Below are 27,664 nucleotides of genomic sequence, written 5' to 3'. Positions count from 1 at the left end.
GTGTGGTGGAAAACTGGAAACTAACTCACGACCATCTGAAAACTTCTCCTTAGAATGAGCAAACGACACCCAAAGATGTCTTTGTCTTTTGTTCATAAATAGAAAACGACATTACTTATTTTCAAACTTTATTCGCTCCTTTATTTGTAGGATAGACTTGGAGATACTCATGTTGTATATTTTTTATTTTAAAATCGAAATAAGAAGCAATTCTATACAGATCTAATTCTTTTAGCTTGTGTACATTTTCTAATGAACTCTAAAAAATTTGTTTAGTTTTTTTATCCCCCAGCAACGTACAGTACACACCGATTTCTCTGGAAATCTCCACTAAATGACAAAGGAAAACCTGTTTTTGAGTTCTTCAAAGTTTCCCCCATGAATGAAAGGTTTCTATTTGTGAAAATGAAAATGCCCTTTAAGGATCCCTACCAAAAACTAATCCTAGAAACACCAAATTAGTTTTTATGGTTTCTTGAAAGACTCTAGGACGACAGCAGGAGATGCTGAACTTTGGTTGCTGAGATCTTTCAGATCTTTACAGAGATGCTCCACATTGTCCAGTCCAGACCCAAGCCAATTAATTCATTATCCATTGTAATTATTCATTACAAGACCCAAGCCATTAATTCAGCCCTTTCACTTCTAACATCGGGTTTTATCCTTTTAAAACAAAGACATTATTTTTAGTGAACCTTGGATCATCTTATTTAAATGTAAACCTTGTATCCCAACGTAAAATCGGATTCTATCCGTAAATTCCTTTGTTTTTTCTGAAACCATCCTTAAAATAGACGCCCAAAAAAAGTCTAAAAAAAAAAAAAAATGACGCATTAACGGGTGAATTACTTTCGCTTCCTTTGCCACCTCAAAAGGCACAAAGAGATTTAAGAGACAAATCCACATCTGCAACATTTTAAATCCTTTAAGGTCTGCTTATATTGGCGTCAGTTTATTTGAGCAGATACATGTGACTGTGTGTGCGTGTGTGTGTGTGTGTGTGTGTGTGTGTGTGTGTGTGTGTGTGTGTGTTATAAGCACAAGGCAGCCAGCGCTGGTGCAGAACGTTGCATCTGTTTCTCTTTGGATGACCGCGTGTTGTTTTAGGGGTCCTGATGGGGGGGTGTACGTGAAGGCCATTTCGTCATGGTTCAGGGCTCATCAATGGGACGGGACTCCACTACAGCCAGGCAGGGGTAAACCAACTATCATAGACACACAGGTCTGGCCACCATCAGCTTTCCTCTTTTCACAGCCTGGACAACAACAACAAAAAATACTCACCCGACTCCAAAGTATATGGAACAACGCACTGCCTCTCACCACATGTATTGCTGCACACTGCCTGGTCAGCTGACTGAAAAACGGCTAATGAACTTGTCCCGTGCTTACAACAAGACTAATCTCTAATTTAGCAAGAATTAACGCTAGTGCTCAGCTCTATGTACAAAAATAGCAATACTTTTATGATCTAGACAGCGCTATAATTGTTACTGTTTATACATTTTCCTTTCAAATCTTGCGTGTAAACAGTGAAATTGTGGTCATTTTAACCAAGGTTATCGGGCCATTTCTTAAACCTAGCATGGGTGATTATCGCTCCAATATCCTTTTACTGAAAGAGCACTCTTAAGAGCAAAACAAACATTCAAAACTGAACACAGTGTAAGTTTAAAGGTTTTTAAGACAAAACGTGTATATGCTAAAAGAAAATATAAACATGTTGAAGTTACTTTTGCTAAACTCTTCACATTTCAAATTACCTTTGTGACAAGTGATGTGCCCTACTCTCTGATCTTACAACGTGTTAGTGTTCAGTCATGTGTTCGTGCCTTTCTTTTTCTGTCAGTCTGGGGCATTCTCCGTATTCAGCACCGTGACAGCGGGGTGTAGTGATAACCATTGGGGCTGCGCCGGCGCGGGGCTTCAACATGAGAGGGAACAGTGGGGATATGCAGACTGGAGTCAGAGGCCCATCCATTAACTTGACAGGGTGCAGGAGCTGCCAGGAGCTGAGCGCATGCTTTGGAGCATGCCTCCTCCGTGGGTGTGTGAGTCTCAGCGCGCCCATGCCGCCCTGGTTCCTCCGAGCACCACCAGAGCGTCTGGTCCTGGCAGGATAACCGGGCTACGTCCATCCTCCCCTGTTTGTGTCTGGAGCCACAAGGAGGCTCTGTTCGGATCCGCTTGGCCCAGAAGCTGAGCGAGGAGAGAAAGGGCGACAGTGCGGCCCGGCGCTCCCATCAGACCGTCTGCCTCGACGTTCCCCGAGGAAATCAGTTTAACAGTCCCCAGCTCTTGGCAAGCAGACTGAGAGGTTGGGGGTGGGGGTGCAGGGTTGTAGAAACAGGAGAGAGAGAGACAGAGAGAGAGAGACAGAGAGAGAGAGACAGAGAGAGAGAGAGGGGAGGTGTTACTGCCTTTTTGGGCGAGAGGGAAATCTAATAAAATTCAACTAATGGGGTTGTGGAGTTTTAGGGGACAGAGAGTGGGATTTGCTGGCAGGCACCGGTGGGTAAATAGTGGTGGAAGCAAAGAGGATGGAGCAGAAACCTCAAACCCAAACTCCTGAGGTTGAATACAGCTTGTTGAATTTAGATTGCGAGTTAGGGAGCCCGGGCCTGCATACATTGTGCTTAAAAACGCTGCAGCACCGACACAGCTCTGGAAAGAATTAGGAGACCGCAGCACCATGTTTCTTTTCTCTGATTTCACTATTTTTAGCTATGAGTGAAATTGACTCTCTCGTTGTGTTTTAGAAACTGCGGACATTTGCCCCAAATCCCACTTAAACATGTTGTCACTTTGAGCAACTGATTGCAGAAGTCGACAAATAGTCAAAATAAAACAGCAACTTCTTTTCACACGTCAGAAAAAGCAAAGCGAACATGTTCATAAGTATTTTTGAAATCACACAATGTCACTTTTTTAAAAATGTATATTTGCTGCGACAACCGTGATTTGCAACCACAACTCTTGTGTGTAACTGTCCGTGTGTTGCCGCTGTCACACCCCAATTTCCCCATTGCAGGACAATAAAGGCATTCCTATTTTTATTCTTTCCTGTGTCTTAAAACATGTCCTCTGCCAGTCTTCTACGCTGCTATTGTTTTTAGGTGATCAGCTAATCAACAGCCCAATATGTGTAGGGTGCATGCTTGTGTTGGACTTCAACAGATACTGTCATACATAATCCGATTTCAGAAAAAAAAGATCATCAAAAGAAAGGTTTTTGGTTGATCTCAGTTCTTAGTAAAGCTTCTACACGTGTTTTCCGATTTTAACCAGTTCTAATTTTAATTTAAGAAATGTAATTTACAGAGTTTCAAGTATTTGGTCATTAATTGTTTAAATTAAGGACAACGAGTCAGGGAGAAGTAGCTCTAACGCGGGGTTTTGTTCATTTTAAACTGTCCAGCTTAATTTACCGCTTTACCACCTTTTTTTAAACACTTCCAATGGGGGTTATAAATTAGCGATGGCTCCTATTTGTGTATCCAAAAATGCAACAACAAAAACAAAACAATAAAAGTACAAAATGGCAAGGGAGCAAAAATGGTCGCCTCTTAACTTACGCCTAGTTCTTGGCACTGACTAGAGTAAAAGTCAGACGACCTGACAGAACAAGGCGGTTTGCATGACTCCGTGTGCAGCTCAGGTTAGTGTTTTTACGAATATACTTCATATATTGACTATTCCTCTGCTACCAATCACTGAATACAGGTAGATTTTATCTGGAGCGCCGCCTTTTGCTTAAAACGGGAACTAAACTACCTCCACTATGTCAGAAATGAAGGTATATAAGCTAAGGGGCCGTTGATCCTGACCAAAAACTCTTGCTACTGAGACAGTTGCTACAGGAAGGTAGAACAGCAGCTTCAGGCCTTTACACTGAGTCACAACTTCCACACCGAAGAGCGTTGTTGTTAGCTACCAGGTTTCATCATGCATTCACTGAGCGGAAAAAAGACCGGACTTCTCTGCGCCTCTCTAAAGCTATTGGAAATACTTTGCGCTCACATCCTGCACCAGACGTGCGTTCACAAATAGTGAACAGAGACAGACTGGAGCTTTAACATTTGTCTGTGGTCTGTTTTTATGGGAGGAGTAAGATCTCAATTTAAAACTTTGATCTCTTTGTCGTTAAACTGTGACACCACAGACTGGTTAAATCTTTCCCACCTTCTGCAAGGCGCCAGAGGGCCACAGGTCCCCCCGATAGCGCACCGCTGCACTTTTAAGGGGAATAAAAGTGCTCACCCTGACCTTGCTGGGTTTGATTTACCCATCCCCAGCCAGGCGTGGTCCCCTCCCTTTTGTACCTGCTCCACGCTCTTACTTTCTCTTCCCAGGGTTAATAGATATGAAGTCATCTGGTGGAAGAGAAACCTGGGTGTGTTCTCAGGAGGTGGCCAGAGCACTCACGGGGACATCACTCAGAGGCCTGTCGTGTGAGAGAGGAAGCAGCTATTAATAAATATCATTAATGGATGATCACCTGGTATCACTGAAACCACATAAATGTGAGAGGCCTAAAAAAAAAACGGAGTGGGAGTAGGGAGGTCGGGGGCCAGAGGTCTGAGAGGAGATAGCTTCCCTCTCTGCAGAAAGCCGGCTGAATCAGGGATAAAAAAAAAAAAATCAATACCGCCACTACTTTCAGCACACTGAGAATGTATGAAATGTTCTGTCAAACACGTGTATTTATGCTGCCGTTTGATAGAATTACGATGAAAAAAAAAAAAGCCAACCGCGTGTTTTTTTTTTTAATGGTGTCACATAGACCCCCCCCCCCACATCTTCTTGTCTCTTTACTTTGTTCTCCATTTTCCAACAGCAGCAGGGCAGAGAGCGGTGGGAAGCACTGCATGCCATCCAACCTGCGAGTAGTCAGTGCTGCCACAGGCTAACACCTGCACTCTTTTAATGACTGTTTTCTGTGCCGGCTATGTTGCTGCAAGAGAAATGTAAATGTATGCATGTGTGTATGTGTGTGTGTGTGTGTGTTATTAAAGTAAAATGCACACAGCGGTTAAGTTCCTGTGCTCAGCAGAGTCTGGGGAAATACAACCTTGTGTTAAAAAGTCATTAGGGAGCTGATGAAGGTGTTTGAGAGTCACAGCCTGCTCATCATCGCTCTGCTAACGTCCCTTAGTTGCGTCACTGTGGTTCTGGATACAAAGGCTTAAAGTTTTGGCTGAACAGGATTTAACTCCAGATGGAGCAGGAGTGGACACTTGTGCAGGGATAGCTTCAGGGGTAGTCTGGTTATCACGGTAAGGCTTTTCTCTTTTAGCACAATCTGTGCCTTTATTATGAAGTTCTACCGCTTATGTGATGTTAGATAACAGCTTATCGTTATAGTGGTTCAGATGTTATTGCCTGAAAAAGCTATGATAGAAATTATGGATCATCAAAGAAAGAATGATTTAAACTAACAAACTAATTCTCAAATAGGAAAGGCTGTTATGATGTTTTAGATGAAGTTCTCATGGTTTGAATGAAAGTAGCACGGTTTCCCGGTATCATGCTTTTTACACCAAAATGTTATCTAATTGATTTTAAGCAGAGGCTTCGTTGGAATGTACTAAACCTTTAAATGACAAGTAAAGACGATTATTGATTACTGAATTATAAGGTTGACTGTCGGTTTTACTTTAGCTTTCATGACTATTAGTCAGAGCTGAATCAGCCCCTCTTGTAAAAATAGGGTGAGGTTTTAGTTTCAGTCAGCTGACCAGCAGTGTGCTGCAGCAGGTGGGTGAAGTTCAGCGCTGTTTCTACTCCGGTTCACACAGCCAGGGAAAACTGCGCGTCATCTGCCACTTTCTCATTAGAAACTCATTAGAAGGTCTTTTAACAGTGAAATCGGTATGATGGAAAATGTTTGTCTTTTTTTGAACTGTAAAAATATTAATAACTGGGACATAACCTTGGAATGACTCCTCTTCTTGCTCTGCAAACCAGCTTTTATGTAGCAAGAATTTTAGTTCTTTTTTTTTAAAGATGTTTCTTATTTACCTTTTTATCCGGACATACCCTTTCGAGTCACTTGAAACTGTGTCACACTAAGTACACTTCGAGTCTCGTTTATTGAAACTTAATCTGCAAAGTTTGACAAAAATGAATCTAAATCTATTTAAAAAGAGGGGTAGTTTGACATTTTTGAGGTGTGGCTGTGTTAGGAAGGTTGAAAGCAGATAATATTGTTGAAACATGTCTTGAAAAGGGGACAACTAAAGCTGTATAAATAGCAAAATCATTATAGCTTCTTAACTGAACGCTATTTTATTGATTGCTGGCAGATTCTTGGTACACGTTTCACGCAGGAATGTCACGGGTGGCCGACTGCGTCTGACCATCATTTACTGTGTAAATAATATCAGTTTCTCTGTAAATAACCATCCAGTGCAAACAGGTTGATGGCTTAAAACTTCATAAAATAGCACTCACATCAACTTTTAAGATGTTTTTGAGACTGTGGTTGTTTTACGAGCTCTTGAAGAGTCTAAGTTCCTCTCAAACTGTCCGTTACCTTCAGCATCCAGACCCAACTAATCTGTATTTATGCTAAACGAGGACAGTAAGACAACTATCTTCTGGATGTATGATATTAACCGCTTATAACCTTTTAATGAAACCTCACTTTAAAAAAAAACATCCTGAATTATCCCTGACTGGCTGGGTTTTAACATGGGGGACCTGGGATTGTGGTTTTAGGTTAAAAATAATCGTGTTAAGATATTTTTTGTCATATCGCCTCCTCTTACTGTGAAACAAGAATTGTCTCGTTAATACTTAGACGTAGACAGACTTTAGTGCCATTCTGCTACACATTCGCAAGGTACAGTTGAGCAAAATAAAGAGGAAAAAATAAGTGTTTGTCACAGCTTATGTCTTGAAGTAGTTTTTATAGAAGGGATATTTCTTCATTTGGCTGTGGCCTAAAAAAAAGCATTTGTTTGCAGCAGTATTCTTGGTTAATTGTGTGCTATTTTTTTCACCTTCCTGCTACAACTGGTGCAGCTGCCAGTCAGCTCCCACTCTGCTCTCTGCCCTGCCTCTGTACTTTGACACTCGCTGGCCTCTCTAAAGTCGGGCTAATTCAATAACCAAGCACACAGTGCTGCACTGGCAGCCGGGAACCTCCCGGTAGACGCTGATAAACATGCAGTCCGCTGTCCTGGGCTGATCGTGTGCGAGGAAGAGACACAGGAACCCCCTCTAATCTCTCCTCACCTCTGGTCTCCTTCTTTTCCATTGTTGCGTTTCCCTCTCCCTCCTTTGCTCTCGCCTGAACCAGCCTCTTCCTGACAACTCCGTGTGGACTGTGAGGACACTGTGCAATGCAGCGACTCCCTCCTCTATGAGTGACAGACGCTTGTCTGACCCCGACTGGTTTTTAATTCGCACAACAGGAGTCGATCTCCCCCCGACTGGTGCACGCCGACAAGCAGAAAGCTGCTGAAAGGGTGTTTACTCCAGCCTGCGAATCAATCGCGTTATCACCAAACATGGCGGCAGCAGCTGATATGTAAGCCTTTCAAGTTTGTTGAAGTTGGATGCCAACTTGTTTTCATTCACTGTGGACGCATGTGGGATCTGCAGGATGAGCTATCACGAAACTCCTTGAATTTAGCCACTCGTGTTCTCAGTACGACTGTTACGCTGCGGAGAGCTGCAGGGCGTGTGGACATGCGCGTCCACGGGCTAACCTAAGCGTGTTAGCTTAGGTTTTGTGGTATTTTAACACCTATCTCATTGGTCACAGAAAGGAAGGACTGTGGCCCGCGATGCTAAATGCTCACGAAGCTGCGTTGACGGCGGTTAACTAATTGTGGGTCTGAAAAAGACTTTGGATTTGTTATCTCTTTGTGAGACCTTTTTTTTTTTAGAATACACACTTGTAAGGTGCAAAAGACAAAGCTGTAGAAATGAAACCCGTGTCACAATGTGTGACATCTCCTGGTATGTCAAACAGAAACTTTGGCTCGCTCAAACAGGCTCTGCAAGGTCATAATTTCACCGCGCTGGTTTCATGTGCAATCCTCTCTGTCTCCCTCTTCATTGAAAACAAGGTAATGAGAACTACATTTTACCCTTTTTCTTGCAAATTTATTCGACACAACCCAGCAGATTTCACTTTGTTGCCTTCTCTGTCTTTCAAAAAAAAGGTGATTTATTTGACCTTTTTTCTGCTCTGCTTGTAAAAAAAAAAAAAGAGAAAAAAAAGAAGCACTGTGCTCATAACACGGTGTGAGCGAGGGCTGATGTTTTCGCTACGGTCGTGTCTTAGCATCTTGAGCGGGGCCAGCTGGATGCCATTCCCGGTGGGAATCATGAATGTGAAGGTTGTTAAAAGATATGGAGCCTTGCACCAAGTGTGGACTCACTAACAGCAGCTGGTCGGTGGGGGGAAGGGAGCCGGGAGAGAAATCGGAGGAGTGGGAACGGGTTTTTAAAAAAAAAGTGGAATTCATAACAGTAGCCTCGGGAGGAATGTCTTTGGTTGCATTTTTGCTGGTAACGTTGTGACTAGGACGTAGTATACACGGGTCGTCATAAATATTTACATTAACGCTGAGAAGCCATTCAAATCTACATATGTCAAGTATTTTTTTATTTACGTCTGAGTCTGTGCTTTTCTTCATGTGATGCCCGGAAAAACAGAGCGGAGGAGACGGGCGTTTGGTAAACACGTGGAGCACAACTGCACCTTCAGTGAGTCTCCCTCTGGTCCCGCGCGTAGAAAGCTGAAAGACACGGACTGAGCCAGGGCTAAGTAGACCTCACAGTTAAAGCAACAAACCTTCCTTTAGCTGGGTCAACAGTCTGACATTCACACCTCAGCAGCAGGTTCATCTCTCCGGACTCCAGACTCAAAGTCACACATGAAAAATAGGGCTATTAGGAATACGAAGAGGACGGGGTTGGCACGATGACGGTTGGGAAAGGTGCAGAGCTTGAATGACAGGAGTGAAGGAGAGACGGAGGACAGGCTAAGTGGTTTTGATTTGTCCTCCTGATTGGATTTATGAAGCCACTTGTCTTGTCATCTTCAGCAAATGGTCTCTACCTCTTAATCAGCCCACTGAAAACACACAAACATACAGAGCTTGGGAGAAGGAGTCACACCTCTTGAACCATTTCACATTTTGTCACATATTGCAACCACAAACTTTGATAGGTTATAAAAACAGTATCCCAGCTACTTTATTCTCAGTTTACAGTAAACGTAACTTTATTAGATTGTTGCTCCTATGCGCGTATGACTATAATTAGTTCAAACTCTGAGGTTTAATGTATTTATATGTCTTCGTTTGCATATACATATTTGGAAGGATACAGGGAGGTCGGACTTTTGCGGGAGTTATACTGTTGTGTAAACAATGTTTCAGGATCTCTGTTTCAAACTGTGTGTCTATGTGAAACAATGTTCTTTTGCATATGAAATGTATGCCAAGCTCTGGACCTGCTAAGACATTAATCAGAGGAGCAGCCTCTGGTAACAGAGATCCACAGCTCAGTTGAGGGAATCTATTGACATTGGTGTCAATAAATCAATAGACAACAATGTCCACAAACTGACTTTCATGGAAGAGCGCCAAACAGAAGACACTGGTTGAAATGAAGCCATTAGACATTGGCTTCTGCACAGTTCGCCAGAAGCCAAACGTGGAATAAGCTTCTCTGGACAAATAAAACCAAATGTGAAATTTTCGGCCTATATGGAAAACCTTTTGTGTGGCAAAAATCGTAACTTTACACAATATGGTGGTGGCAGCAGAAGGCTACGGGGAGGATCTTCGGGAGATTAGGAAAACTGGTCAGAATCCTGGAAGAAAACCAGTTAGACTCTCAAAAAAGGAGAAACTTCCAGCAGGATGGCTCTAAAAATGAGAGCTTTGACAGAACAGTGTAGATTGAAAGCATGATGATTCCTGTCAAAGTCCTAACTAAAATCCAATTGAGAGTTTCGTGCAAAGACTTTAAAAATGTACGTTTGCAAATTTTCCATCTAGTCAGTACAGAAAGGGATTAGGGCCATTCAAAAAAATCTATTAAATTCTGACTTTAATCTAAGAATTTAGACTTTTTCTCTCAGGAGATCAAAGTCAGAATTGAATAGACTTTTTGTCTACTCGGACTGGAGCAGGCTGGTAGCATGCAAGCTGCAGTTTCATAGCCATCTTCTTCAGGGTAGTAGGGAAAACTGCTTCGCTGAAGTCATTCGGGACACCTTTAAGATTCCTTTAAGCAGGATGTCAGACAGCCTTTCCAAGCAATCAGCCTTTTTGTTCGGCCAGGTTTGGTCACCGCTTACTCAGACAGCAGACCATGCTTATTTTGGAACCAACGTTTCTCTTAAGATGCAGTCTTAAGCCAGCAAGATCAAGATGTGTTCCCCTAAATGCAGTCAGAGATTTGTAGCTCTGTGACGTCATGGTGATCCCAGCTATGAAACTCCTCCTTCCTGGTAGCTGTAGATGGAAATGGGTTCAGGGTTTTTACCCGTCTCTTTTCTTCTCTGTGTTTAGTCGTTGTTATCCATCCATTGCTGGGCCTCAACATTGTGATGTGGCAAAATATCAAAAGAGGTGTGATGCGCCACATCCATCCATCCAATGGTTACACCTGCTTATTATCCATACGGGGTCCCAGCGGGGGCTGCTGCCTATTTCCAACGGTCATTGGGTGAGAGGTGGGGTACACCGTGGATGATTCACCACTCCATCACTAAAAAACACAGATCAAACAGTCATGCACACACACCCAGTAGACATGGGCTGTGGAGGAAGCCGTGGTTTCCAGAGACAACTCGTGCATCCACGGGGAGAAGGTGCAAACTCCAGGAGGTGCAGGCTAGGGTTCAAACCTGAGATCTTCTTGCTGCGAGGCGCCAACGGTGCTAACCGCGCCGCAACATTGCAAACAGCAAAGTAAACGGTACGTGTCTGTTTTTTTCTCCACACAGAGGCTGAAAGCTGCCCTTTCCCACCACCCTGGTGCCATCCCCAACGGCAACATGAACTCCATGGGCCACATGATGGAGATGATGTCAACGAGGCCGGAGCAGGGCAGCCATCATCACATGCACTCGCACGCGCACCAGCACCTGCAAGCACCCCCCCACACGTACCAGCACCATGGACACCACCACCACAGCCACGGCCAGGGCGCGCACCACCACCCGCAGGCACACAACCCTCATCACAACTCCCACAATCCTCACCTCCTGCCGGGGCACCCGCACCAGACCTCACCGCACCCTCCTATGCACTCCGCCTCACAGGTAAGACAAGCCAGTTCCCAGGGATGGCGCTTTCAAGGCGAAGCCGCATGTTTAATAACACATTAAACTATATTACGCATTACATCTCCCACGCAGTGAGTAGTCGCTGACTGAAAAGAGGGCAGTGCTTCTGTAGCCCTTTGTGCAGTTCTGGAAGAAGCTATTGGTGGTTTTAATGCACAAGCATTGCTGAAATGATGCCTAAAATTAGAGGGTTTCGCGGACAAACCCAGTTTCCCCCCGCTTGCATCCTCAACGCCAGCTAGTTTCCTGGCCCGCTTTTCAAAAAAAAAAAAAAAGTTTTTTCTTCTGCGGTTGGTCGGCCACAGGTCAGAGCTCGATGCCTGTCACGAGGGCATGGCTCCGAGAGGAAGCCATAAAGTGGCGGTCATAAAAGACGCTTACGAATGTCTTTTGGAAACTTCCCCCTAAGCTCATCCTGCACCGACAAGCTGCTGAGATGTGGCCCCACGACAGCTTCAGGTGAATGCCGGTCCTGATGGTGCACTGCAGCCACCGAGGAGAATCCTGGGAACGGTTAGCTGTATATGGACGTGTGGTCAGGTTTCATTTAACAAAAAAACGATGCTCACAGCGTTCCGACTCTCTCCTCACATTGTTGCTGCCATTTGCGACGCCAATCATTCTGGATGAAGGACGCTAGAAAAAAATAAAAAATGCAACTCGTTGGATGTTCCAGATGTTCCATTAAGGCATTAAAACAACCCTTTCTGTGTGCACAGCTGCCGTTAAAGCAGCTTGTGTTTTGCGTGGCGCTCATAAAAAAAGGGGTAATGATCTGAAGACTGAAAACACTTGACTTTGCCAAGGAGACGTCAAGATCTGTCAGAGCGCGTACGCTTTTAGAAACGGGCCTTTTTTCACCGTGTCGGCTGGTGTTAGTCTGAGTGGAAGTGGGCGTTGGAAAACCGCCTCCCGACACCTCTTTAACAAGGTGGGCAACTCTGGTGAATCAACTCAGTCACCCACTCAGTCCTTTACCTCTGACGCACACCGCCCCGGCTCCTGAGGCACGTGCTGCAAACAGATGTTGTTTTTTTGGGGCAAGGTGCTAGGCATTAAAAAGCAAGGAGGAGATAATGTATAGATGTTTACACACGAGCCTCTTTGACAGCAGACAGCTGACGGGCTGTTTTTCCACACACGCCAGGAAGGTTTGCACACGCAGACAGACGCCGTGTCATCCCGGAGATTCCCGATTAACGACCGTCTTTTGTGCCGCGTCTTTCAGATGTCGCCTGCGACCCAGCAGGTGCAGCCCACGCAGACGCTGCAGTCCCCCCCGCCCAGCGGCGGGCGGCGCAGGCGGGTCGTGGACGAGGACCCGGACGAGCGGCGGCGAAAGTTTCTGGAGCGAAACAGGGCGGCTGCGACGAGATGCCGGCAGAAGAGAAAAGTGTGGGTGATGTCCTTGGAGAAGAAAGCCGAGGAGCTCACTCAGACTAACATGCAGCTTCAGGTATCGAGATAAAGCTCGCCGTTTATGTTACAGTGTGAGATTCTGAGCCGTAAGGTACGGTGCGCGGCAAATGTTTGACCTTTCCCACGTTTCTCCAGCTACCACCACAAAGTCCACTGTACTCTATTTGTGTTTTATGTGACAGACCAGCAGGAGGTAGTACCTAACATGGACATGGTTGTGATACATTTGTGTGAATAAAACCACCTGAAAAGTGTTGAACCAGTTACAGCTGCAGGTCTTTGTGCGGTATGTCTCTGTGAGCCAAACACACCTAGAAATGTGTGAAATAACAGGTCAGATAGGATGGTGAGCATCCGTGAACATTAACTTTCAACACAGGCCAAGGTCGTTCCTACATGTGAACATGCTTCGACCTAAACCACGGTAGCTGTGGCTCTATAATCCCGGTTGTTGTCCTGCTGGAAGCAATACCTCTGCCCCAATCCTGAATATTTTTGCATTCTCTAAAAGCCAACTGACTTTCATCATCTGTCTGCTGAAGAAAGGCATCCCCGCAGCATGTTGCTGCCGCCTCCATATTCTGCAGCAGCAATAGTGTTTTCTGGGTGACTCGCAGTGTTATCACATGAGCGTCGGCCAAAAAGTTCATATTTGGTCTCGTCTGACCAGACGACCTTCTTCTGCATGTCTTCTGTGCCCGCCAATCTGGCAATCAGCAAACGTGGCTTTTGTTTTCAACAATGGCCTTCTTCTTGCCACATTTCCACTGAGGCTAGACTTGAGGACTGAATGGCTCATAAATGTCAAATCAACAGATGAATCCCATCTGAACTGTGGATCTCTGGAAAGATGCTCTGGACTTATCAGTTCACATGGACAGCCATGTGTTGGTAGGTTTGTAGCTGTGCTTTGCTCATTTTTAGACGACGGACTGAACAGACCCTTTAAACCTCTCTACGGTTTTATTCCAGACCTGTCTGACCTTTATCCTCCTTGGTCTTCATTATGCCGGGTGCAGGAATCTATTTACTAATTGACTTCTGAAGGCGGTTGGTTACACAAGATTTCCCCTAGCAGTATGAACATTTTAAAGCCGTGTCCAATTATTATTTAGCGTCACAATCATGCTCTACTTTCTGCTGGTCTAATCAAATAAATATCAATGGTTTTGCTAGGCACTCTAAATAATAGTGGTCTATTTATTTATTTTTTGCTTGCGGGTTCCCACCACTAATGTGAACCGTCTTTCATTTCAGAATGAAGTGACCATGCTAAAGAATGAGGTGACTCAACTCAAGCAGCTTCTGCTCACACACAAGGACTGCCCCATCACCACTATGCAGAAAGAGTCCCAAGGTTACCTCAGTGAGTAGCCCAAAACATAAACACAGATGAACCCATGCATGCACACATTTGGGAACGTGACCAAAGCTACGCCTTCACTGATGTGCCTTAGCAGTGCAGACGTTAAACTAACGTGTGTGCCAGGACGCTTTGCCCTGATGTGCTGCCGCCCAGCTCCCACGCTCGCCGCTGGACTCTTTCTTTCGCACTAGGGTGTTGCACGCTCTGGCGGGCGGCCTGGACCGGGAGTCGGTCGTCTGAATCTCCCAAGAGACTCGTGTTTCCATCCGGACGGCCGCTCCGTGAGCGGGGAGTCGACGCGAGAAAGCCCCCGCAGTCTGCAAATTGGCAAAATCTCACCAATGACCGCAGTCATTGGGACGCTTTGGACCGCGCTCGAGCTCAGCTTCGCCAGACATCAGAGCGCCGCCCGTTGATATGGACTCAAGTGACGTTTTTCATGTGAACGGGACGAGGCGCCTCCCTGCGCTAGCAGAGGAAAATAAGGCTCACGTCCCCGACGGCTGAATGGCTCTTTTATGCACACGAAAGCCGCATCCCAGACAGGGCAGGAATGACTTTCATTGATGAGTCTAGCTTGTGTGCAGATGTCAGTGTGTGTCTAAAATTCATCAGCATGGTTACACATGACCGATTCACTTAACTGCATTTGTGTTATCCTTTTTTTCATTGTTTTGTAACATTGTGTGTATTAAAAAGGAAACCATATCTGTATGTTAAAAAAAAGAGATATATATTTTTTACCAATAAATAGCTTTTTCTGTGCTAATAATAACCTAATGGTTTGTGTTTATTGTTGCATCTTAGGATTTCTTTTCTGTTTGGGGAAAAAAAAGGAGATACCGCATACCCAGTCTATACTGAGTGATGTCTCTGCTGTGTCCTCAGGTCCAGAGAGCAGTCCGGCAGCCAGTCCAACCCCAGCGTGCTCCCAGCAGCAGCAGGTCATCCAGCACAACACCATCACCACCTCCACCACGACTGTAGGGGGCGGCGCTGTTCACGGACAGGCCAACCACCGCACAGACATTAACCCTATTCATTAGGGGCTGGAGATGATCTTTTTTTTTTTTTTTTTCACCTCCACCTCTGCTTTTCTGAGGGTTACCAGCTGCACATGCTGCCCCCCCCCCCCACCCCCACCCCCACCCCCACCCCGCCCACTCTACTCGGAGAAAAACCTCAAAAGCCCCTCGTGGCTGCTCTTTATACAGTAGCTCCAGTATATTTTTATAGACTAACCCTTTTAACGCGCAATGGCTCTACGGTTTGATCACTTTTGTTTCTCTGTCTGCTGTTTTTTTTGTGTTTTTTGTTTTTTTATTTGGCAGAAAGAAAGTGTTGCTAATCTCCAACATCAGTTTTGGGAGTTTTTCTATTTTGTTATGGTACAAGGCTGACCCGTGGTGGTCGTGGAACCAGAGAAAGGAGCCAGTAGCATCTGATTATGCTCCCCAGAAACGCGTCTTACGTCTCTGAAAACATAACAGACTGATTTAAGGAGTCGTATTGTAACCTGTGCACCGCTGGTGGACTTAGGCAGCATGCGGTTTACTCAGAATCCAAGTCAAACTGGCGCTACACCTTTGCAAAGACTCAAAAGCTGGTATGACTGTTAGCATTCACCCTGGCATTATAACTCTTAGAGAGCTTTATTATAATCTGCATGACAGTGTTGATACCATGTGAACAAATGGAAGCAATACATGGCAGTATTGATCATTTTCCTTACTGTACACCCGCATTAGGATCAGAGTGACCAAAACATTTGATGTCGTGTCAGCTACAGAACTGAACACTGTGATCGTGGTGAGGCAGCTCAGGGGTTGAGACCAACTCCTTCGTTCTGCAGGACCAACTCAAGCTTTAATTGTTGAAGACTTTTTTTTTTTTTTTTTTTTGCGTGTCTCGAGTGTTTGGATTCAGCTTTCTGGATTCAAATTCCAAAGGAAATTAACGTCTGATTGTGAGAAATGCTTGTTAATATTGTATAGTTGTCTATTCCTTCTTTTCGCTGCAGAACAAAGTTCAGTTAGCTGCATTAGGGCAGAAAAGTGTGAAGGATGTACGAGAAAACAGAAGAGTTTTTGTAAACTGCTTTCGTTTGGGGAACCGGCGACCTTTAAAGCATTTCTTTGTTGGCATGTTTTCCAAGTTGTCACGATGTGCCTAAAAAAAATTTTTTTTTCTAATCTTTGCTTACTTTAGGAACCTTTTTTAAAAATCGTTTTCAGTATCTGTCACTTTAATTGTTCACGCCTGTAACATGGGAGGCGGAGACTCCTCAGTAACCAAGATAGATCTCTGGCGGGTAAAATGAGTATTGAACAAGGTAATCTTTTTCTCATGAAAGTCAGACCAGATGTCTGGAACAACCTAGGTAATCTCCTCATGCAGAGAATTTAAACTGAAATTATGCTAAATCGTGTGTAAGGACGTGCAATGTAACACGGAATAAGTATTGAACATGCTTGCTAAAAACAATGTAATACAGTAGGTGGGGGGGGGGGCCTTTTTGGTTAATGACCATGTTAGGACAAGTTGGATGTAGGGAAACTGGTTGCATGTGTAGCTCAGTTCTGATCTTGACCTGCTCTGCTAACCGTCTTCAGTTCTTGATGGTTTTGGGAGCCTCCTCTATGCACGCCGCTCTTTAGTTCGGTCCAAAGATTATTTTTCCTATTGGATTCCACTCAGGTGATTGACCTGGCCATGCTAGCAGTTTCCTTGGCCGTATGTTTGGGATTATCATCTTGCTTAAACACCCAGTCTCATTTCACCTTCAGTTTCTATTCACAAATGTCCCATTACAATCCTCCATTCTTTTTTTTTTCTTTAATACATGAAGTCTGACCTTATCATATGAGTAAAAAACAGCCCCACACCATAAAGTTATTACCTCAGAACACTACTGCTAGTGTGGTGCTTTTGGGATGATGTGCAATATCATTCCTCCTCCAAACCTGATGTGTCCAAGGACAATCAAAGCGTTTCATTTTGCTCTGACCAGGCTACATCCCCCCTGTGTTTCACTGACTTGTCCAAAGATTCTGCTGCACACTTTAAAGGAGAAATAAGCAAAATGTCATTATTTTAGATAGAAAGAACTAACCAATAGTTCTGTAAAGAACTAATGGTGTCTTTTTTAGATGGACTATGGTTAGTTAACGTCACACACTATCTCTCTGAGATTGTGTCTTTATACACGTCTTGTTTTGGTCTGCAGACAGTGTTCAATCTCCACCTAGTGGTGAAAAATCACTTATTGCTCCTTTAAATGAGCTTCAACACGCTTTTTCTTCAGCAGTGGAGTCTTGTGCAGTGAGTGCATAGAGGCTAATACCAGGTCTTTCTTAAGCACTCTGCAAGTAGTCCTTGGCTTTTCTAAATGTTTTCTGCCTCCTCTGTTGGATGTTTTACCAGGAACACCTATATGTGGCCCTAACCTTGCTCACTGGAACATTTGGAAATTTAGAAATATGTTTGTAACCAACACCATCGGTATCTTTCGGCCGCAATTAGGTTGTGAAGATTTTGAGAGATTTTGAGAGATTTCCTGTGCCACATTTGTTTCAGTGTTTTTTTTTAATATGTGTATCGCTTCATTTGTTGCTGACATATGGTGTTAATCTCATGTCGGCACCCTCCATAGAAAGATATTTACTGAGAAGAAGAAAAATTAGATTTGTTAAATACTCATTTCACCTGCTCGTTTTTTGTCTCCATGCCAGCCTCCAAACCTCTCACGTCGACCACATCTTTTCTTACCCACCCCCTCAATGACCAGGAATGTCAGCCGGGTTGCATGCAGACCATAATGCACTGTGTTTTGCAGGATGATGGGTGAAATACATTCCACTGACAGGTGGAGCGATCGCAGAGTCGTCTATGCACTTTTGTCCTCTGCCGTGACGGAGGGTAGAATAGCCATATTAAAAGGTCAGAGTAATTCTCAGCGATCTCCCATTCCTCACACACCAGCGAGAAAAAAACCTGACCGTGTTTTGCCATTTTTTTTGAGAGGCCGTGCCTGGCTCGCATCACAAGGGGGGACCTAAAGTTTTAAGAGTATGGATGTCACATCGTTTGACCCTGTGCTCCAGTTGTTCTCAAAAGAAGTAGCTTTTATGCGGTCTCTTGATGCTGGAGCCTGCATGTGCAGCTCAGTAGGAGTAATAAGGAGAGAGAAATTCTCTTGAAAAAAGGGCTTTGTTTGTACCACCCCTCTGACCTGAAGCTTGCCTTATTTTTAGTTTGTAAAAGTAATGATGGAGATGATGTCCGAATGACCATTCCGACTTAACCTTTTGCATGTGAACAAATATGTTAATGACCTCAGAATGCTTTAACTGGAATCAGTAGAAGTTGCGTATAACTTTCCTTTCTTTGGCTCTGAATTCAAGTTTATTACGAAGAAAAGCAGCCGCTGCCGGTTGGGCAAACAAAACAAAAACAAAAAAAAAGTCAGATGGAAGTACGTGTGCGTCTCCGCGTGCAGCATCATGTTTACCGTGTTGCGGCTGTATTATTTGAAATCTAAGCCTATAAATATTGTACATATCATTAATTTCTATAATCCTGTACATGTATTGACACCACCTTTCTTTTTGAAGGGAGTATGAAATGTGTGGTACGTTTGTAAATAATGTTTTCATAGCACCTGTTGCCTTCCGTCGTACGCCTAAACGTGGAGACTCATTCCAGCGCTTAAACTCCTTGTTTATATGAAATGAACTGATGGATCCAGTCACGCCTGCATAACTTTGTACATTTTCTGTGTGTTTGTGTCTGTAATTATGTTGCCTTTGTTTTTTTGTTTTTTTTTGTTGTGTTTTGCATTTGTACAGACATTTAATGTCATTGCAGTTACATTACGGTATGAAAATAAAGCACTTGTTCTGTAACATACGATCTAGCTCGGGGGTTCTGAGTCGCTTGTGTTGAAATGTGTTTTACACGCGTGTGCAGCAAGTCCTGCTAAAGGTGACATGATCAACTGCTGTTCTTGATGCTTGCCCTTGGAAGAAAAAAAAATTACAGCTCATTAAATAGTTAGATGCTTTAAAGGTTTAGAATGCTCATTAATTATTAAGCCGTCTAGACAGCTTGATAGATGCCTGATGAAACGTCAGGGCGTGCATCCTAGATCCTCAGAGATAGATGTGTCAGTTACGCTCACGCTAAGATGTATGAACATCCCTGCAGAGATGTTTAACGTTTCAACTTATTTTTTTTAAAGAAATGTCCAACAGAGCTTCGTTTTACACTTTCATGATTGACGAAAAATAAGATCACATGTTAAAACAACTTAAATTTTATAAAACTGAACACACAAAAAAAAAAAACAATCAAACCAGACTTATTTATACCTAGGATGTCAGGAGTTTTGAATCATTTCATTTTGTTCTGTCATTGCAACAAATCTAACATTTTAATGCCGAAAGGAAATTTAGAAGGTGGTGAGTTTGGGAAGCAACTGAACGGATCAAATGTAATAGTTGTGCCGTTTTTGATTAGGACGATGTGGCTAAACACCCAGGGTGTCTTTACCTCAGGAGTGGCACCGTCGGGGGAAAAGTAAGTTGTATTCTAATTTACTTTCTGACATGACAAGTCAGAGAAAAGTGGGCAACTCTGTGTGTTGACCACCACGCCTTAGAAACACGAGTCGTTAATATCTCAGCTGGATAATTATCTTGAAGTTGGCGTTTGATTCCATTCATTTTAATTAAAAGGACTATATTGGTGATTGTTAAGGATTGTGGTAGCCTTTAAGCCCTCAAACTATATCTTTATTTTCAGAATAAGAACTGTCATTAGTTATCCATATTGAACTAAAATAATTGAATATGTCCTTTTACTTCTGATAAAACATTTTTTCTTATTCATACTGATTCAAAAATAATCAAGTTTAAAATCTAGTGTAGAGGCACACATTCCCCCCAAAACATCACAATTTTATCACATTTCATTTCTGCAGGTACTCTTTGAAAGGAAAAAAAAAAATAAATAAAAAGGTATTTTCAATAAAACATTTGTAACTATTAAATGTTTTTCTTATGGTGTAAATCAGGCACACCATTTAAAGTTGTTTAAAGAAAGAATGGATCTTCTAATGTTAGATGTTTTCCAAAACCAATTCCTGCTTCTTCATATAGCTGATTTAAGAAAAGAACAACAAGGCAGGCTGGAAAATGTTCATGAGGTAGCAGATTTATTTCCAAAAGCTGTGGCAAACATGCTACATATTTTACAGAGGGAGTCTGCAATCTTTTAGACCAAAATGCAGCAGATTAAACATGTTATTGCATCAACTTTAAAAAGAAAACACTCCATCATTGACCATTGTTGTGGTGAGGAACAAGCTGCCTTTTTATTGGCTTTTGTCTGCAGTTGCAATCAATTGGAGTATAGCGACCCCTTGTGGATAGTTTCGAAATCACTAAAACCATCAGAACAGGATCAAGTCTTACCAAAATCAAGACATTTTATTTCAAACAATCGAAAATAAAATAAAAAATAAAAAAAGGACTTTTAGTTTGAGACTAAGGCAAACATCTGGAAGGACCCTCAAAGTTGTTCAAAAAACAAACTTTTCTAACCTATAACAAAACAAGAAAATTGACTGATTTCAGTTGATGAGAAATTATGAATCAGATAAGTGACAAAATACTTTTTTTTTATTCATTTCACTAATATATACAAAAAAAAAAATTTTATTTACATGTGCTGTGACAATCAACAGTCTTTAGAATCAACGCTGAATCAGTGATGACTATGAGCCCGTGCCGATTTCATTTCACACCCAGCTCTTTGTTGACAAGAACCTGTCGATCATGTCAAAGGACCTGGCCGGCTGGTCGTAGGGCAGGATGTGTCCTCCTCCTCTAATGATGACCTGTGCACGAGCAAAAAGGATGGTTACTCCGCCCGCTCATCTACACGCGCATCTTTTGCGGCCCCCGTCCTGCACGTCTGCTCACCTGGAAAAACTCTCGGACTTGTCTGACGTAACCGGCCACCTCGGCGTCGTCGGGCTGGAGCTTCCAGGGGAACCGCGGAGCCGCTTTGTACTCGGCGGCTCCGGTCCAGTTGACAGTCGGCAGGAACCTCTCGGTAAGAGGAGCGGCTACGATCACATCCAGCTGACCGCTGTAGATCAGGACCTGAGAGCAAGCGTCACGTAGCTTTTTAGTAAATTTCTGTTTCAGAAATTGAACTATTCCTGAGGGAAGTCTCCGTTGTGTATTACCCTGTAGTTGTCCATCAGAACCCCCAGCCACGGTTTGATGCTCTTCATGACATCCTGCAGGAGGTGCTTCTCCACCTGAGAGCCGTCATGGAAGGTCAGGTTGCCCACGTGGATGGCTTTCCGCACATCAGGCAGGGTCACAAACTGGGAGAAGTACTCCTGGTCTTCAGGCTCCTGTGAAAGACGCAAGGAGAGTGCGGCGACGTATGAAAGCACTGGACGTTTTTTTTTTTTTTTTAAAACATGGCCGACCGCCGCTCTGATCTCGGACTACCTGGCATGTCATGTAGTTGAAGTAGTTGGTGCAGCCTGTGGCGTTTTGGAAAAAGGAGGGATACGGATCCACGTCGCCGTTCAGCAAAGAGTCGAAAACCTGAAGTGAGAAAAGAAAACGACTTGTGGGAAGATGCTTTCCAAGGTGCATGATTAAAAAAAATGACTCCAAATCTAGGTAGTAAGAAGCTGGATGGCACAAAGAAGCATTCTGGGTTCTACCTTAAAAGCCTCCACCCATTTCTGCTGCTGGATGAGTTCCACGCCGAGGTCCGTCTGCTTTTCCACGTACTGTTTCTGGAGTTCGTCTATCATTCCCGTCTGATACAGGAACTCTCCATAACCGCCCAGCATCTGACGGGGAGTAAGGTTTCACAGGAAAAGAGGTGGGATCTGACATCCAATGCCGTTACATTTGAAATATGTAGAGCTACGGAGTGATTATCTACAGATATCCTCCTCGGAAACGAGGAAACTGCAGATGCCCCAGTTTAAGGAGCATCGCAGGACTGAAGGTTTGCCAGATACTCACCAGTTCTGGGTCACAGAGTCCATCACCAATAGCCATGCCCTTAAAGTTGATCTTCACCTTTGCAGTGGGATTGTTCTTGTGGATGTAGTAGGAAATGGCAGGAACATATTTCCCAGCATATGACTGCAGAAATAAGAAAAATGCAATGTGAAAACCACATATAAGATCAGAGCCTGAGAGATTTACATATTCATACTTTATCCAACCCAAAAACCAGCGGTGTTTAGGATCATCATCCTGTCTGGTACCCGCGTCTTTAAGGTCAGGCTAAACTATTTAAAAATAGCCTCTGTCCACTTTAAAGCAGCCATTACCATGGGCAGCTAACTTTTAATTGGTCAGATTTATAACAGGCGTTGTAGATTAATAATAATAATAATAGGGTTTCTCTGCATCTTGTTAAAGCCCACATATAAAACTATTATCTGTATAGTCAGTATTTATCACTTTGAGTCCATTTGCATCAAAGAAAATCTGCAGTGAATTCAAATTTGTCAACGTATTCTTGTTTGAAAATCATTGAACAGTTTATCTGCGAGTTTGAAAAACTAAAATAATATCTTATTTATGCCTCTGGTGAGTGCATCAACATCTAACTGGAAGTCTGTTTTTATAAATTAACAAAAAAAAAAAAACTCATCCAAGGCTTTTAATGTGCAAAGATTAAAAGGCTAAACTTACCTCCCCAGTTGCATAAAACTCATTGGACTGATACTCTGGAAAGAGCTGGAAGAACTGTGTCAGAGCACTTTAAAAGAAGAAGAAAATGACAAGTTAGAAGCAAATAAGGCAGAAAAACTCCAGGGATATATTTAATATGTTATTTGTAATGTAACAATATTTAATGGCTGAGCAGGACAGCAGACCTGTACAGATCTCGGCCTACGTCATCCTGGTTCTGAGCAAAGCCCCTGTCATCGTCAGTGAAGCTGAAGCCTGTTCCAACCTACAAAACAAAACCACACCTTTTAGGATTTTACCTGTCAAGTTAAAATGTGGCTTTATGTGATGTATTAATTTTGTTATTTAAATAAGTTAAATAAAGTGGAAATAAATACCGGATTGTCAATGTACAAAACCGAATATCTGCTCGTCCAGGCGTAATCCCTCAAACCGACTGCAAACACAGAAATGCCGACGCTCCGTCACAAAGTGTAAGAGGGGAGCATTAGGTCTACTGCTCGTCTCTGACGGACCGGTTCTTACCGGTCATGTTCTTGTAAACCACATAAGGTCCGTGTTCCACAAAGAGACCGAACATGGAGGTGCCGCCGGGTCCACCTTGCAGCCAGAGCAGTACTGGGGCCTTGTCCTGGCCGGCCTGGAAGCCAGGGACAGGACAGGGGTAAAATTAACACATCAGCGCCATCTAGTGGTGAGGTAGGTTTTAAAAGAAAAACTTAAGGTTGGGAGAACGTTTTTTTAAAGTCTGATTCTTGAAGAATGAATAGCTAAATTTACAGTTTTATGGTTGCAAGACTGGAAATATGTTGAATTAATAAAAGGCCCATTCCAGTGTAAATAACACCAGACATACAGTTCAGAAGTTTCCATGCACTCACAGCCATTAATCTCATACCGATTAAGGGTTTTTAATATTTTTCTATCCTTTTTTTTTTCTCTGGCTAGCATAATCTCACAAACAACAATAAAATAAAAATCTGCATTATAAAAAAAATATGAATTGGGAGAACGTGTATAGATCAATTGTGTAATTTCTAAGTATACAGCTTCATCCCAAAGCTGTGAGGGCTATCGCCCCCTGCTGGATGTCTGTTACATGTTACCAACACACAACTGGTTCTTGATCCAATCACTCAGTTACACCAGGGGTAACCAACCTTGTCGTAACTGAGCTACTTCATTGGTACTGTGTCATATGATAGGGCTACCTGCACTGACCATTGACCTATGAAGTAAAGATTCAGAGCTCACCTTAACTTCATGTAATATGAACATGTTTTAATGCCTTTAAATCTATGTAAATACCAGTATGATTAAAAAGGAAGAGCAACTAAATAAAATATTTAAAATGCAGCTCACTGGAGGGTTGTGCCATTTTTTTAACAGTCTTGAGGACACCACACACGGTACTGGGGGCACCATGTTGGTGTCCCGTGAGTTACACCGTCTCTCACTAACAAATGTGCATTTTCACACTTTGACTTCTCAGAGACTGTCTGGCCAGACATCCATGCAAATTGCGCAGTTCTGCAACTACACTTATTGCACAGTATCAGAAACTGCTGTTTGACTTTTGAGTCAGAAAAGAGTCCATTAGCTGCTAAGGACTATTTGCATTATTTGGCCCCTCAGGCAGTGTTGATGGCCAGTGCAATCAACTCATTTAAAACAAGAAAAGCGTGGAAATATTATGTCCTGTCATGTCTGTGTTTTATGTGTAATTGCGTGCATTCTGAGCCGCTGTCTGCCTCATCAAAAAAGTCAATATGGTAACAGATTCTTGATCTGACCATCGCCACAGACCTGGCGTTCAAGCAGAGAGTCTAAAAGTTTGGTGTAGCCAAAGCTCAGGGCTTTCCAAAGGCTCCGTGCGAACAGACTTTGTTCACCTCAAAACCAGTTTCAACGCGCGTTTGGATCATTGTTTAGCCGGAGCCGCCGTCCTTATCCAAGTTTCAGACATCTGACCCGAACTGTCAGCTTTAAACAAACGGAAATTTACCAGGATGATCAGAGACAATCATTGACTCTGCAAGGTCCAAGCTGGAAGCTGTTGGAAAAACGAGGTCTACCTTTGCTGCGAGTTAACAGTTGCATGTTTGAAACTTGAACAAAATTGGGTGCTCCAAAATGACGATGGTCCAAAACGAAAAGCAAAACGGGATGGAAATGGATAAAACACGGCTAACATTATGTTTCTAAAGACTAACCTACCTCTACCCAGCTGAACATTTGTGGACCAAGACTAAAAGCTTGGTCTGTGCCAACGGAACTCATCGGTCTAAACCAACGTTGCCAAGACGAGCGCTCAACTACCTCGACGGTATCCCGATTTCTGGTAAATGCATGCGGTTGAACTTCAAAGGTTAACTTTTAACCAAACATTAGTGAGGACCTATGTTTATATTTGATCTTGCATGCCTAATTTTGAGCCAGTGTACATCGGAGAGTAAATTTTAAAACATGCAAACCAAATTCTTATTTATTCCAACTTGCTGGAGGTCTGTTCAGTCTGGATCGGGATATCTGAACAGTTTAAATAAATCCTGCTCGGTTAATGTCTGACGGTACAGACAGACATATTTGTGAAGGCGTTTTAGAGGGCCAGCTGCAACCTGGCTGCAGACGTCTTCCAAGACTCAGTTCTGTTTCCTGTATATTGTCTGAAGTTCAGGCTTTATTGCACGTCAGGGAGAAGGCATGTGACTCTCTGCACTGTGGGGAAAAGAGTTTGATTAAAACTCAGAGTTACCGATTTATAGACGTAATAAAAAAAAAAAAGAAGGATCTCCACAATGGCCTCAATTTCCCTTTCTGCTGCAGATTTAATCATCATTGAAGGGATTCCTGGTGTGAATGACAGAGTGCAGACGCTCACTCTGGATTAAAAGGGAAGTGTGTGAAGATTCTTGATCAAATAAAATCTGATCCTGTCGGACACGCTGAGCTCACCATGTATGCGGGGAAGAACCAGAAGAAGAGGTTGCTGTTGTAGGCTTTGTTGACCGTGAAGTAGCCGGCGTAGCTCTTGACGTTTGCTCCGGGCATCTTTCCAACCGCACTCAGTTTCCTGGCTGCGCCAAGTCACCGAGGCGCGTCGGCGTAAAATATGGTTAAACATTACAGGGGGTAAAAAAATATAATAATACATTATTATTATTATTATTATTATTATTATTATTATTATTATTATTATTATTATGTTAATTTCAGGGATGTCCCCCTCACCTTCATCCACGGCGCCTCTCTCCAGGTAGGGAGTGACGAACAGCGGGGCGCCGGGGTCCGCTCCGCGCACACCGCTGACTCGGTGGGTCTTCCTGCAGAAGAACGACGAGCAGCTCCGAGCGGCGGCCGCCGAGTCCAGACAGGCCCAGAGGAACAGGAGAGCCAGAGTTTCCCTCGGCGTCCTGAAAAAAACAACCCAAACAAACAGTGGCAGGTTTCACATAAGCCCCACGGACCCGCACAGCCTGCCGCATCCGGGTGTGTGAGCCTCAAACGCCGCAGCACCGAGTCAGGGACCCCAGCCCAGCCCGCAGTGAGCTCCGGGAGACACGGAGCTTTACCGGCACTCACCTCATCCTGCTGCCGTCTCTGACTGAGTTCCAGCGGCGATAAAGAAGAAGCTACCAGCGGAGAGATTGAAGAGAAACCAACTCACGAGGAACCACAGTCACGTGACAAGATTTGAAGTCACGTGAGCTGCCATGGACCACGTGATTTCACCTCCGTCGTGGTGAATGTGGCCCTGGACGCTGTCTCGCAGGGGGAAAAAAGGCATATCTGACGTTTTGGCTCCAGAGAGGAAAAACGGCATTGCTCTGAGAAAATGTCTGTCAGCTCGTTTGTCAGTTCTGACATTTATTCAGAAAATGTTTGTACACGCTGAAATACTGGGGAGCTTTACGTCAGCAATGTGTCACTGCTGTCTGTGCAGAATTTAAGCATTTATCTGTCAAAACAAGCTCCAGTTATTTAGTTAAACTTGTTCTTCTTATCTTTTTTAGTGGTGAGTTATTAAGAATTATTATAGTTTTAAGAAACATGAGCAATGAGTTTCGGAGTTCCTACAATGTCGATATGCAACCCTGTCCACTATCTGGTATATATCTATGCAGTAGCTGCATTCATTCCAGACAAAAATCTGTTGTATTATGTCTATATAATGGAGCTATGTAGAGAGGTATATACTTTACTTTACATGTTGCAATTTCTTATATTCGTGTCTCATTTTAAAACAATTCTTCTATTAGTGCATTTTATTCCTATATTTTTTATGTATAAATATAATGGCGTAGATTGTGTAGTTGAGCTTTACCATTGCCAAGAGAACTGTACCAGTGTGTGATGAATAAAGGCTATTCTATTCTATGCCTTGCAAAAATTTCTATCCTTGAACATTTTTTCTGTTTTGTTACAACCACAGCCTTTAATGTATTTTATTTGAATTTTATGTGATCGATCATCACAAATTAAATGGTAAATGGTAAAGTAGTGCATAACCTTGAAGTCATCAAAATAATTGATGTGTTGTCTTTAGAATATTTCTAAATACAGCTCTGAAAGGGGCAACATGCATTCATATGAAGAATCCTTTTCCCTGAAAATCCTAAATAAATTACGCAAACCCGAAACCAACCCCTAACCCTAACCCTCCCCCGCAGAAATCAATGAATTAGTAAATACAGAACACTGGAGAGTTAATCTACGTGTAATTAAATCTTAGTATAAACAGAGCTGCTCTGTAAAGGCTTGGTCTTTAAAGACATGGCCAGGCAACTTCAATAAGAGAAGCAGCTTTGAGGCCATTGGACACAA

The 27,664-nt window shown here is 43.2% G+C and overlaps 2 protein-coding genes and 1 long non-coding RNA gene across 4 annotated transcripts in view; 1 reads left to right on the top strand and 2 right to left on the bottom strand.

Moving 5' to 3' along the window:
• creb5b (cAMP responsive element binding protein 5b) overlaps positions 1-15,148 on the top strand; it is a 50,416-nt gene extending 35,268 nt beyond the window's left edge. For both annotated transcript variants that reach the window (XM_012862714.3, XM_012862713.3), the window contains exons 8-11: positions 10,976-11,293; positions 12,546-12,773; positions 13,994-14,102; positions 14,991-15,148. In XM_012862714.3, the coding sequence (XP_012718168.2) occupies positions 10,976-11,293; positions 12,546-12,773; positions 13,994-14,102; positions 14,991-15,148 (813 nt within the window). The remainder of the gene's footprint in view (positions 1-10,975; positions 11,294-12,545; positions 12,774-13,993; positions 14,103-14,990) is intronic.
• On the bottom strand, positions 994-9,585 carry LOC118561048. The gene is made up of 3 exons (XR_004929744.1): positions 7,240-9,585; positions 4,340-4,444; positions 994-2,310 (listed from the first exon to the last, which is right to left on the bottom strand). It is a non-coding gene; the product is annotated as an uncharacterized LOC118561048 (long non-coding RNA).
• Positions 15,149-20,299: 5,151 nt separating the features above from the next.
• Positions 20,300-26,559, bottom strand: cpvl (carboxypeptidase vitellogenic like). The gene is made up of 13 exons (XM_012862687.3): positions 26,423-26,559; positions 26,072-26,253; positions 25,796-25,917; positions 23,366-23,480; positions 23,218-23,276; positions 23,026-23,105; positions 22,841-22,907; positions 22,160-22,282; positions 21,850-21,981; positions 21,629-21,727; positions 21,355-21,528; positions 21,086-21,268; positions 20,300-21,000 (listed from the first exon to the last, which is right to left on the bottom strand). Exons 1-13 carry the CDS (start codon positions 26,425-26,427, stop codon positions 20,902-20,904), a joined length of 1,440 nt encoding a protein of 479 aa, XP_012718141.2. The 5' UTR covers positions 26,428-26,559; the 3' UTR covers positions 20,300-20,901.
• Positions 26,560-27,664: the final 1,105 nt, after the last annotated feature.

Source organism: Fundulus heteroclitus, chromosome 3 (genome assembly GCF_011125445.2).
Source record: "Fundulus heteroclitus isolate FHET01 chromosome 3, MU-UCD_Fhet_4.1, whole genome shotgun sequence".
In the NCBI taxonomy this organism is placed as follows: domain Eukaryota; kingdom Metazoa; phylum Chordata; class Actinopteri; order Cyprinodontiformes; family Fundulidae; genus Fundulus; species Fundulus heteroclitus.
Note: the sequence above shows the minus strand (reverse complement) of the source record. Positions and strands in the feature narration are given on the sequence as shown.

What these genes read in the sequence shown, in the direction of transcription:
- cpvl (XM_012862687.3), bottom strand. An exon ending in AATGGGTGGAGGCTTTTAAG is followed by an intron (nt 21,728 to 21,849) that starts GTAGAACCCAGA and finishes TTCTCACTTCAG; the next exon opens with GTTTTCGACTCTTTGCTGAA. An exon ending in AAGTCCGAGAGTTTTTCCAG is followed by an intron (nt 21,001 to 21,085) that starts GTGAGCAGACGT and finishes GCTCGTGCACAG; the next exon opens with GTCATCATTAGAGGAGGAGG.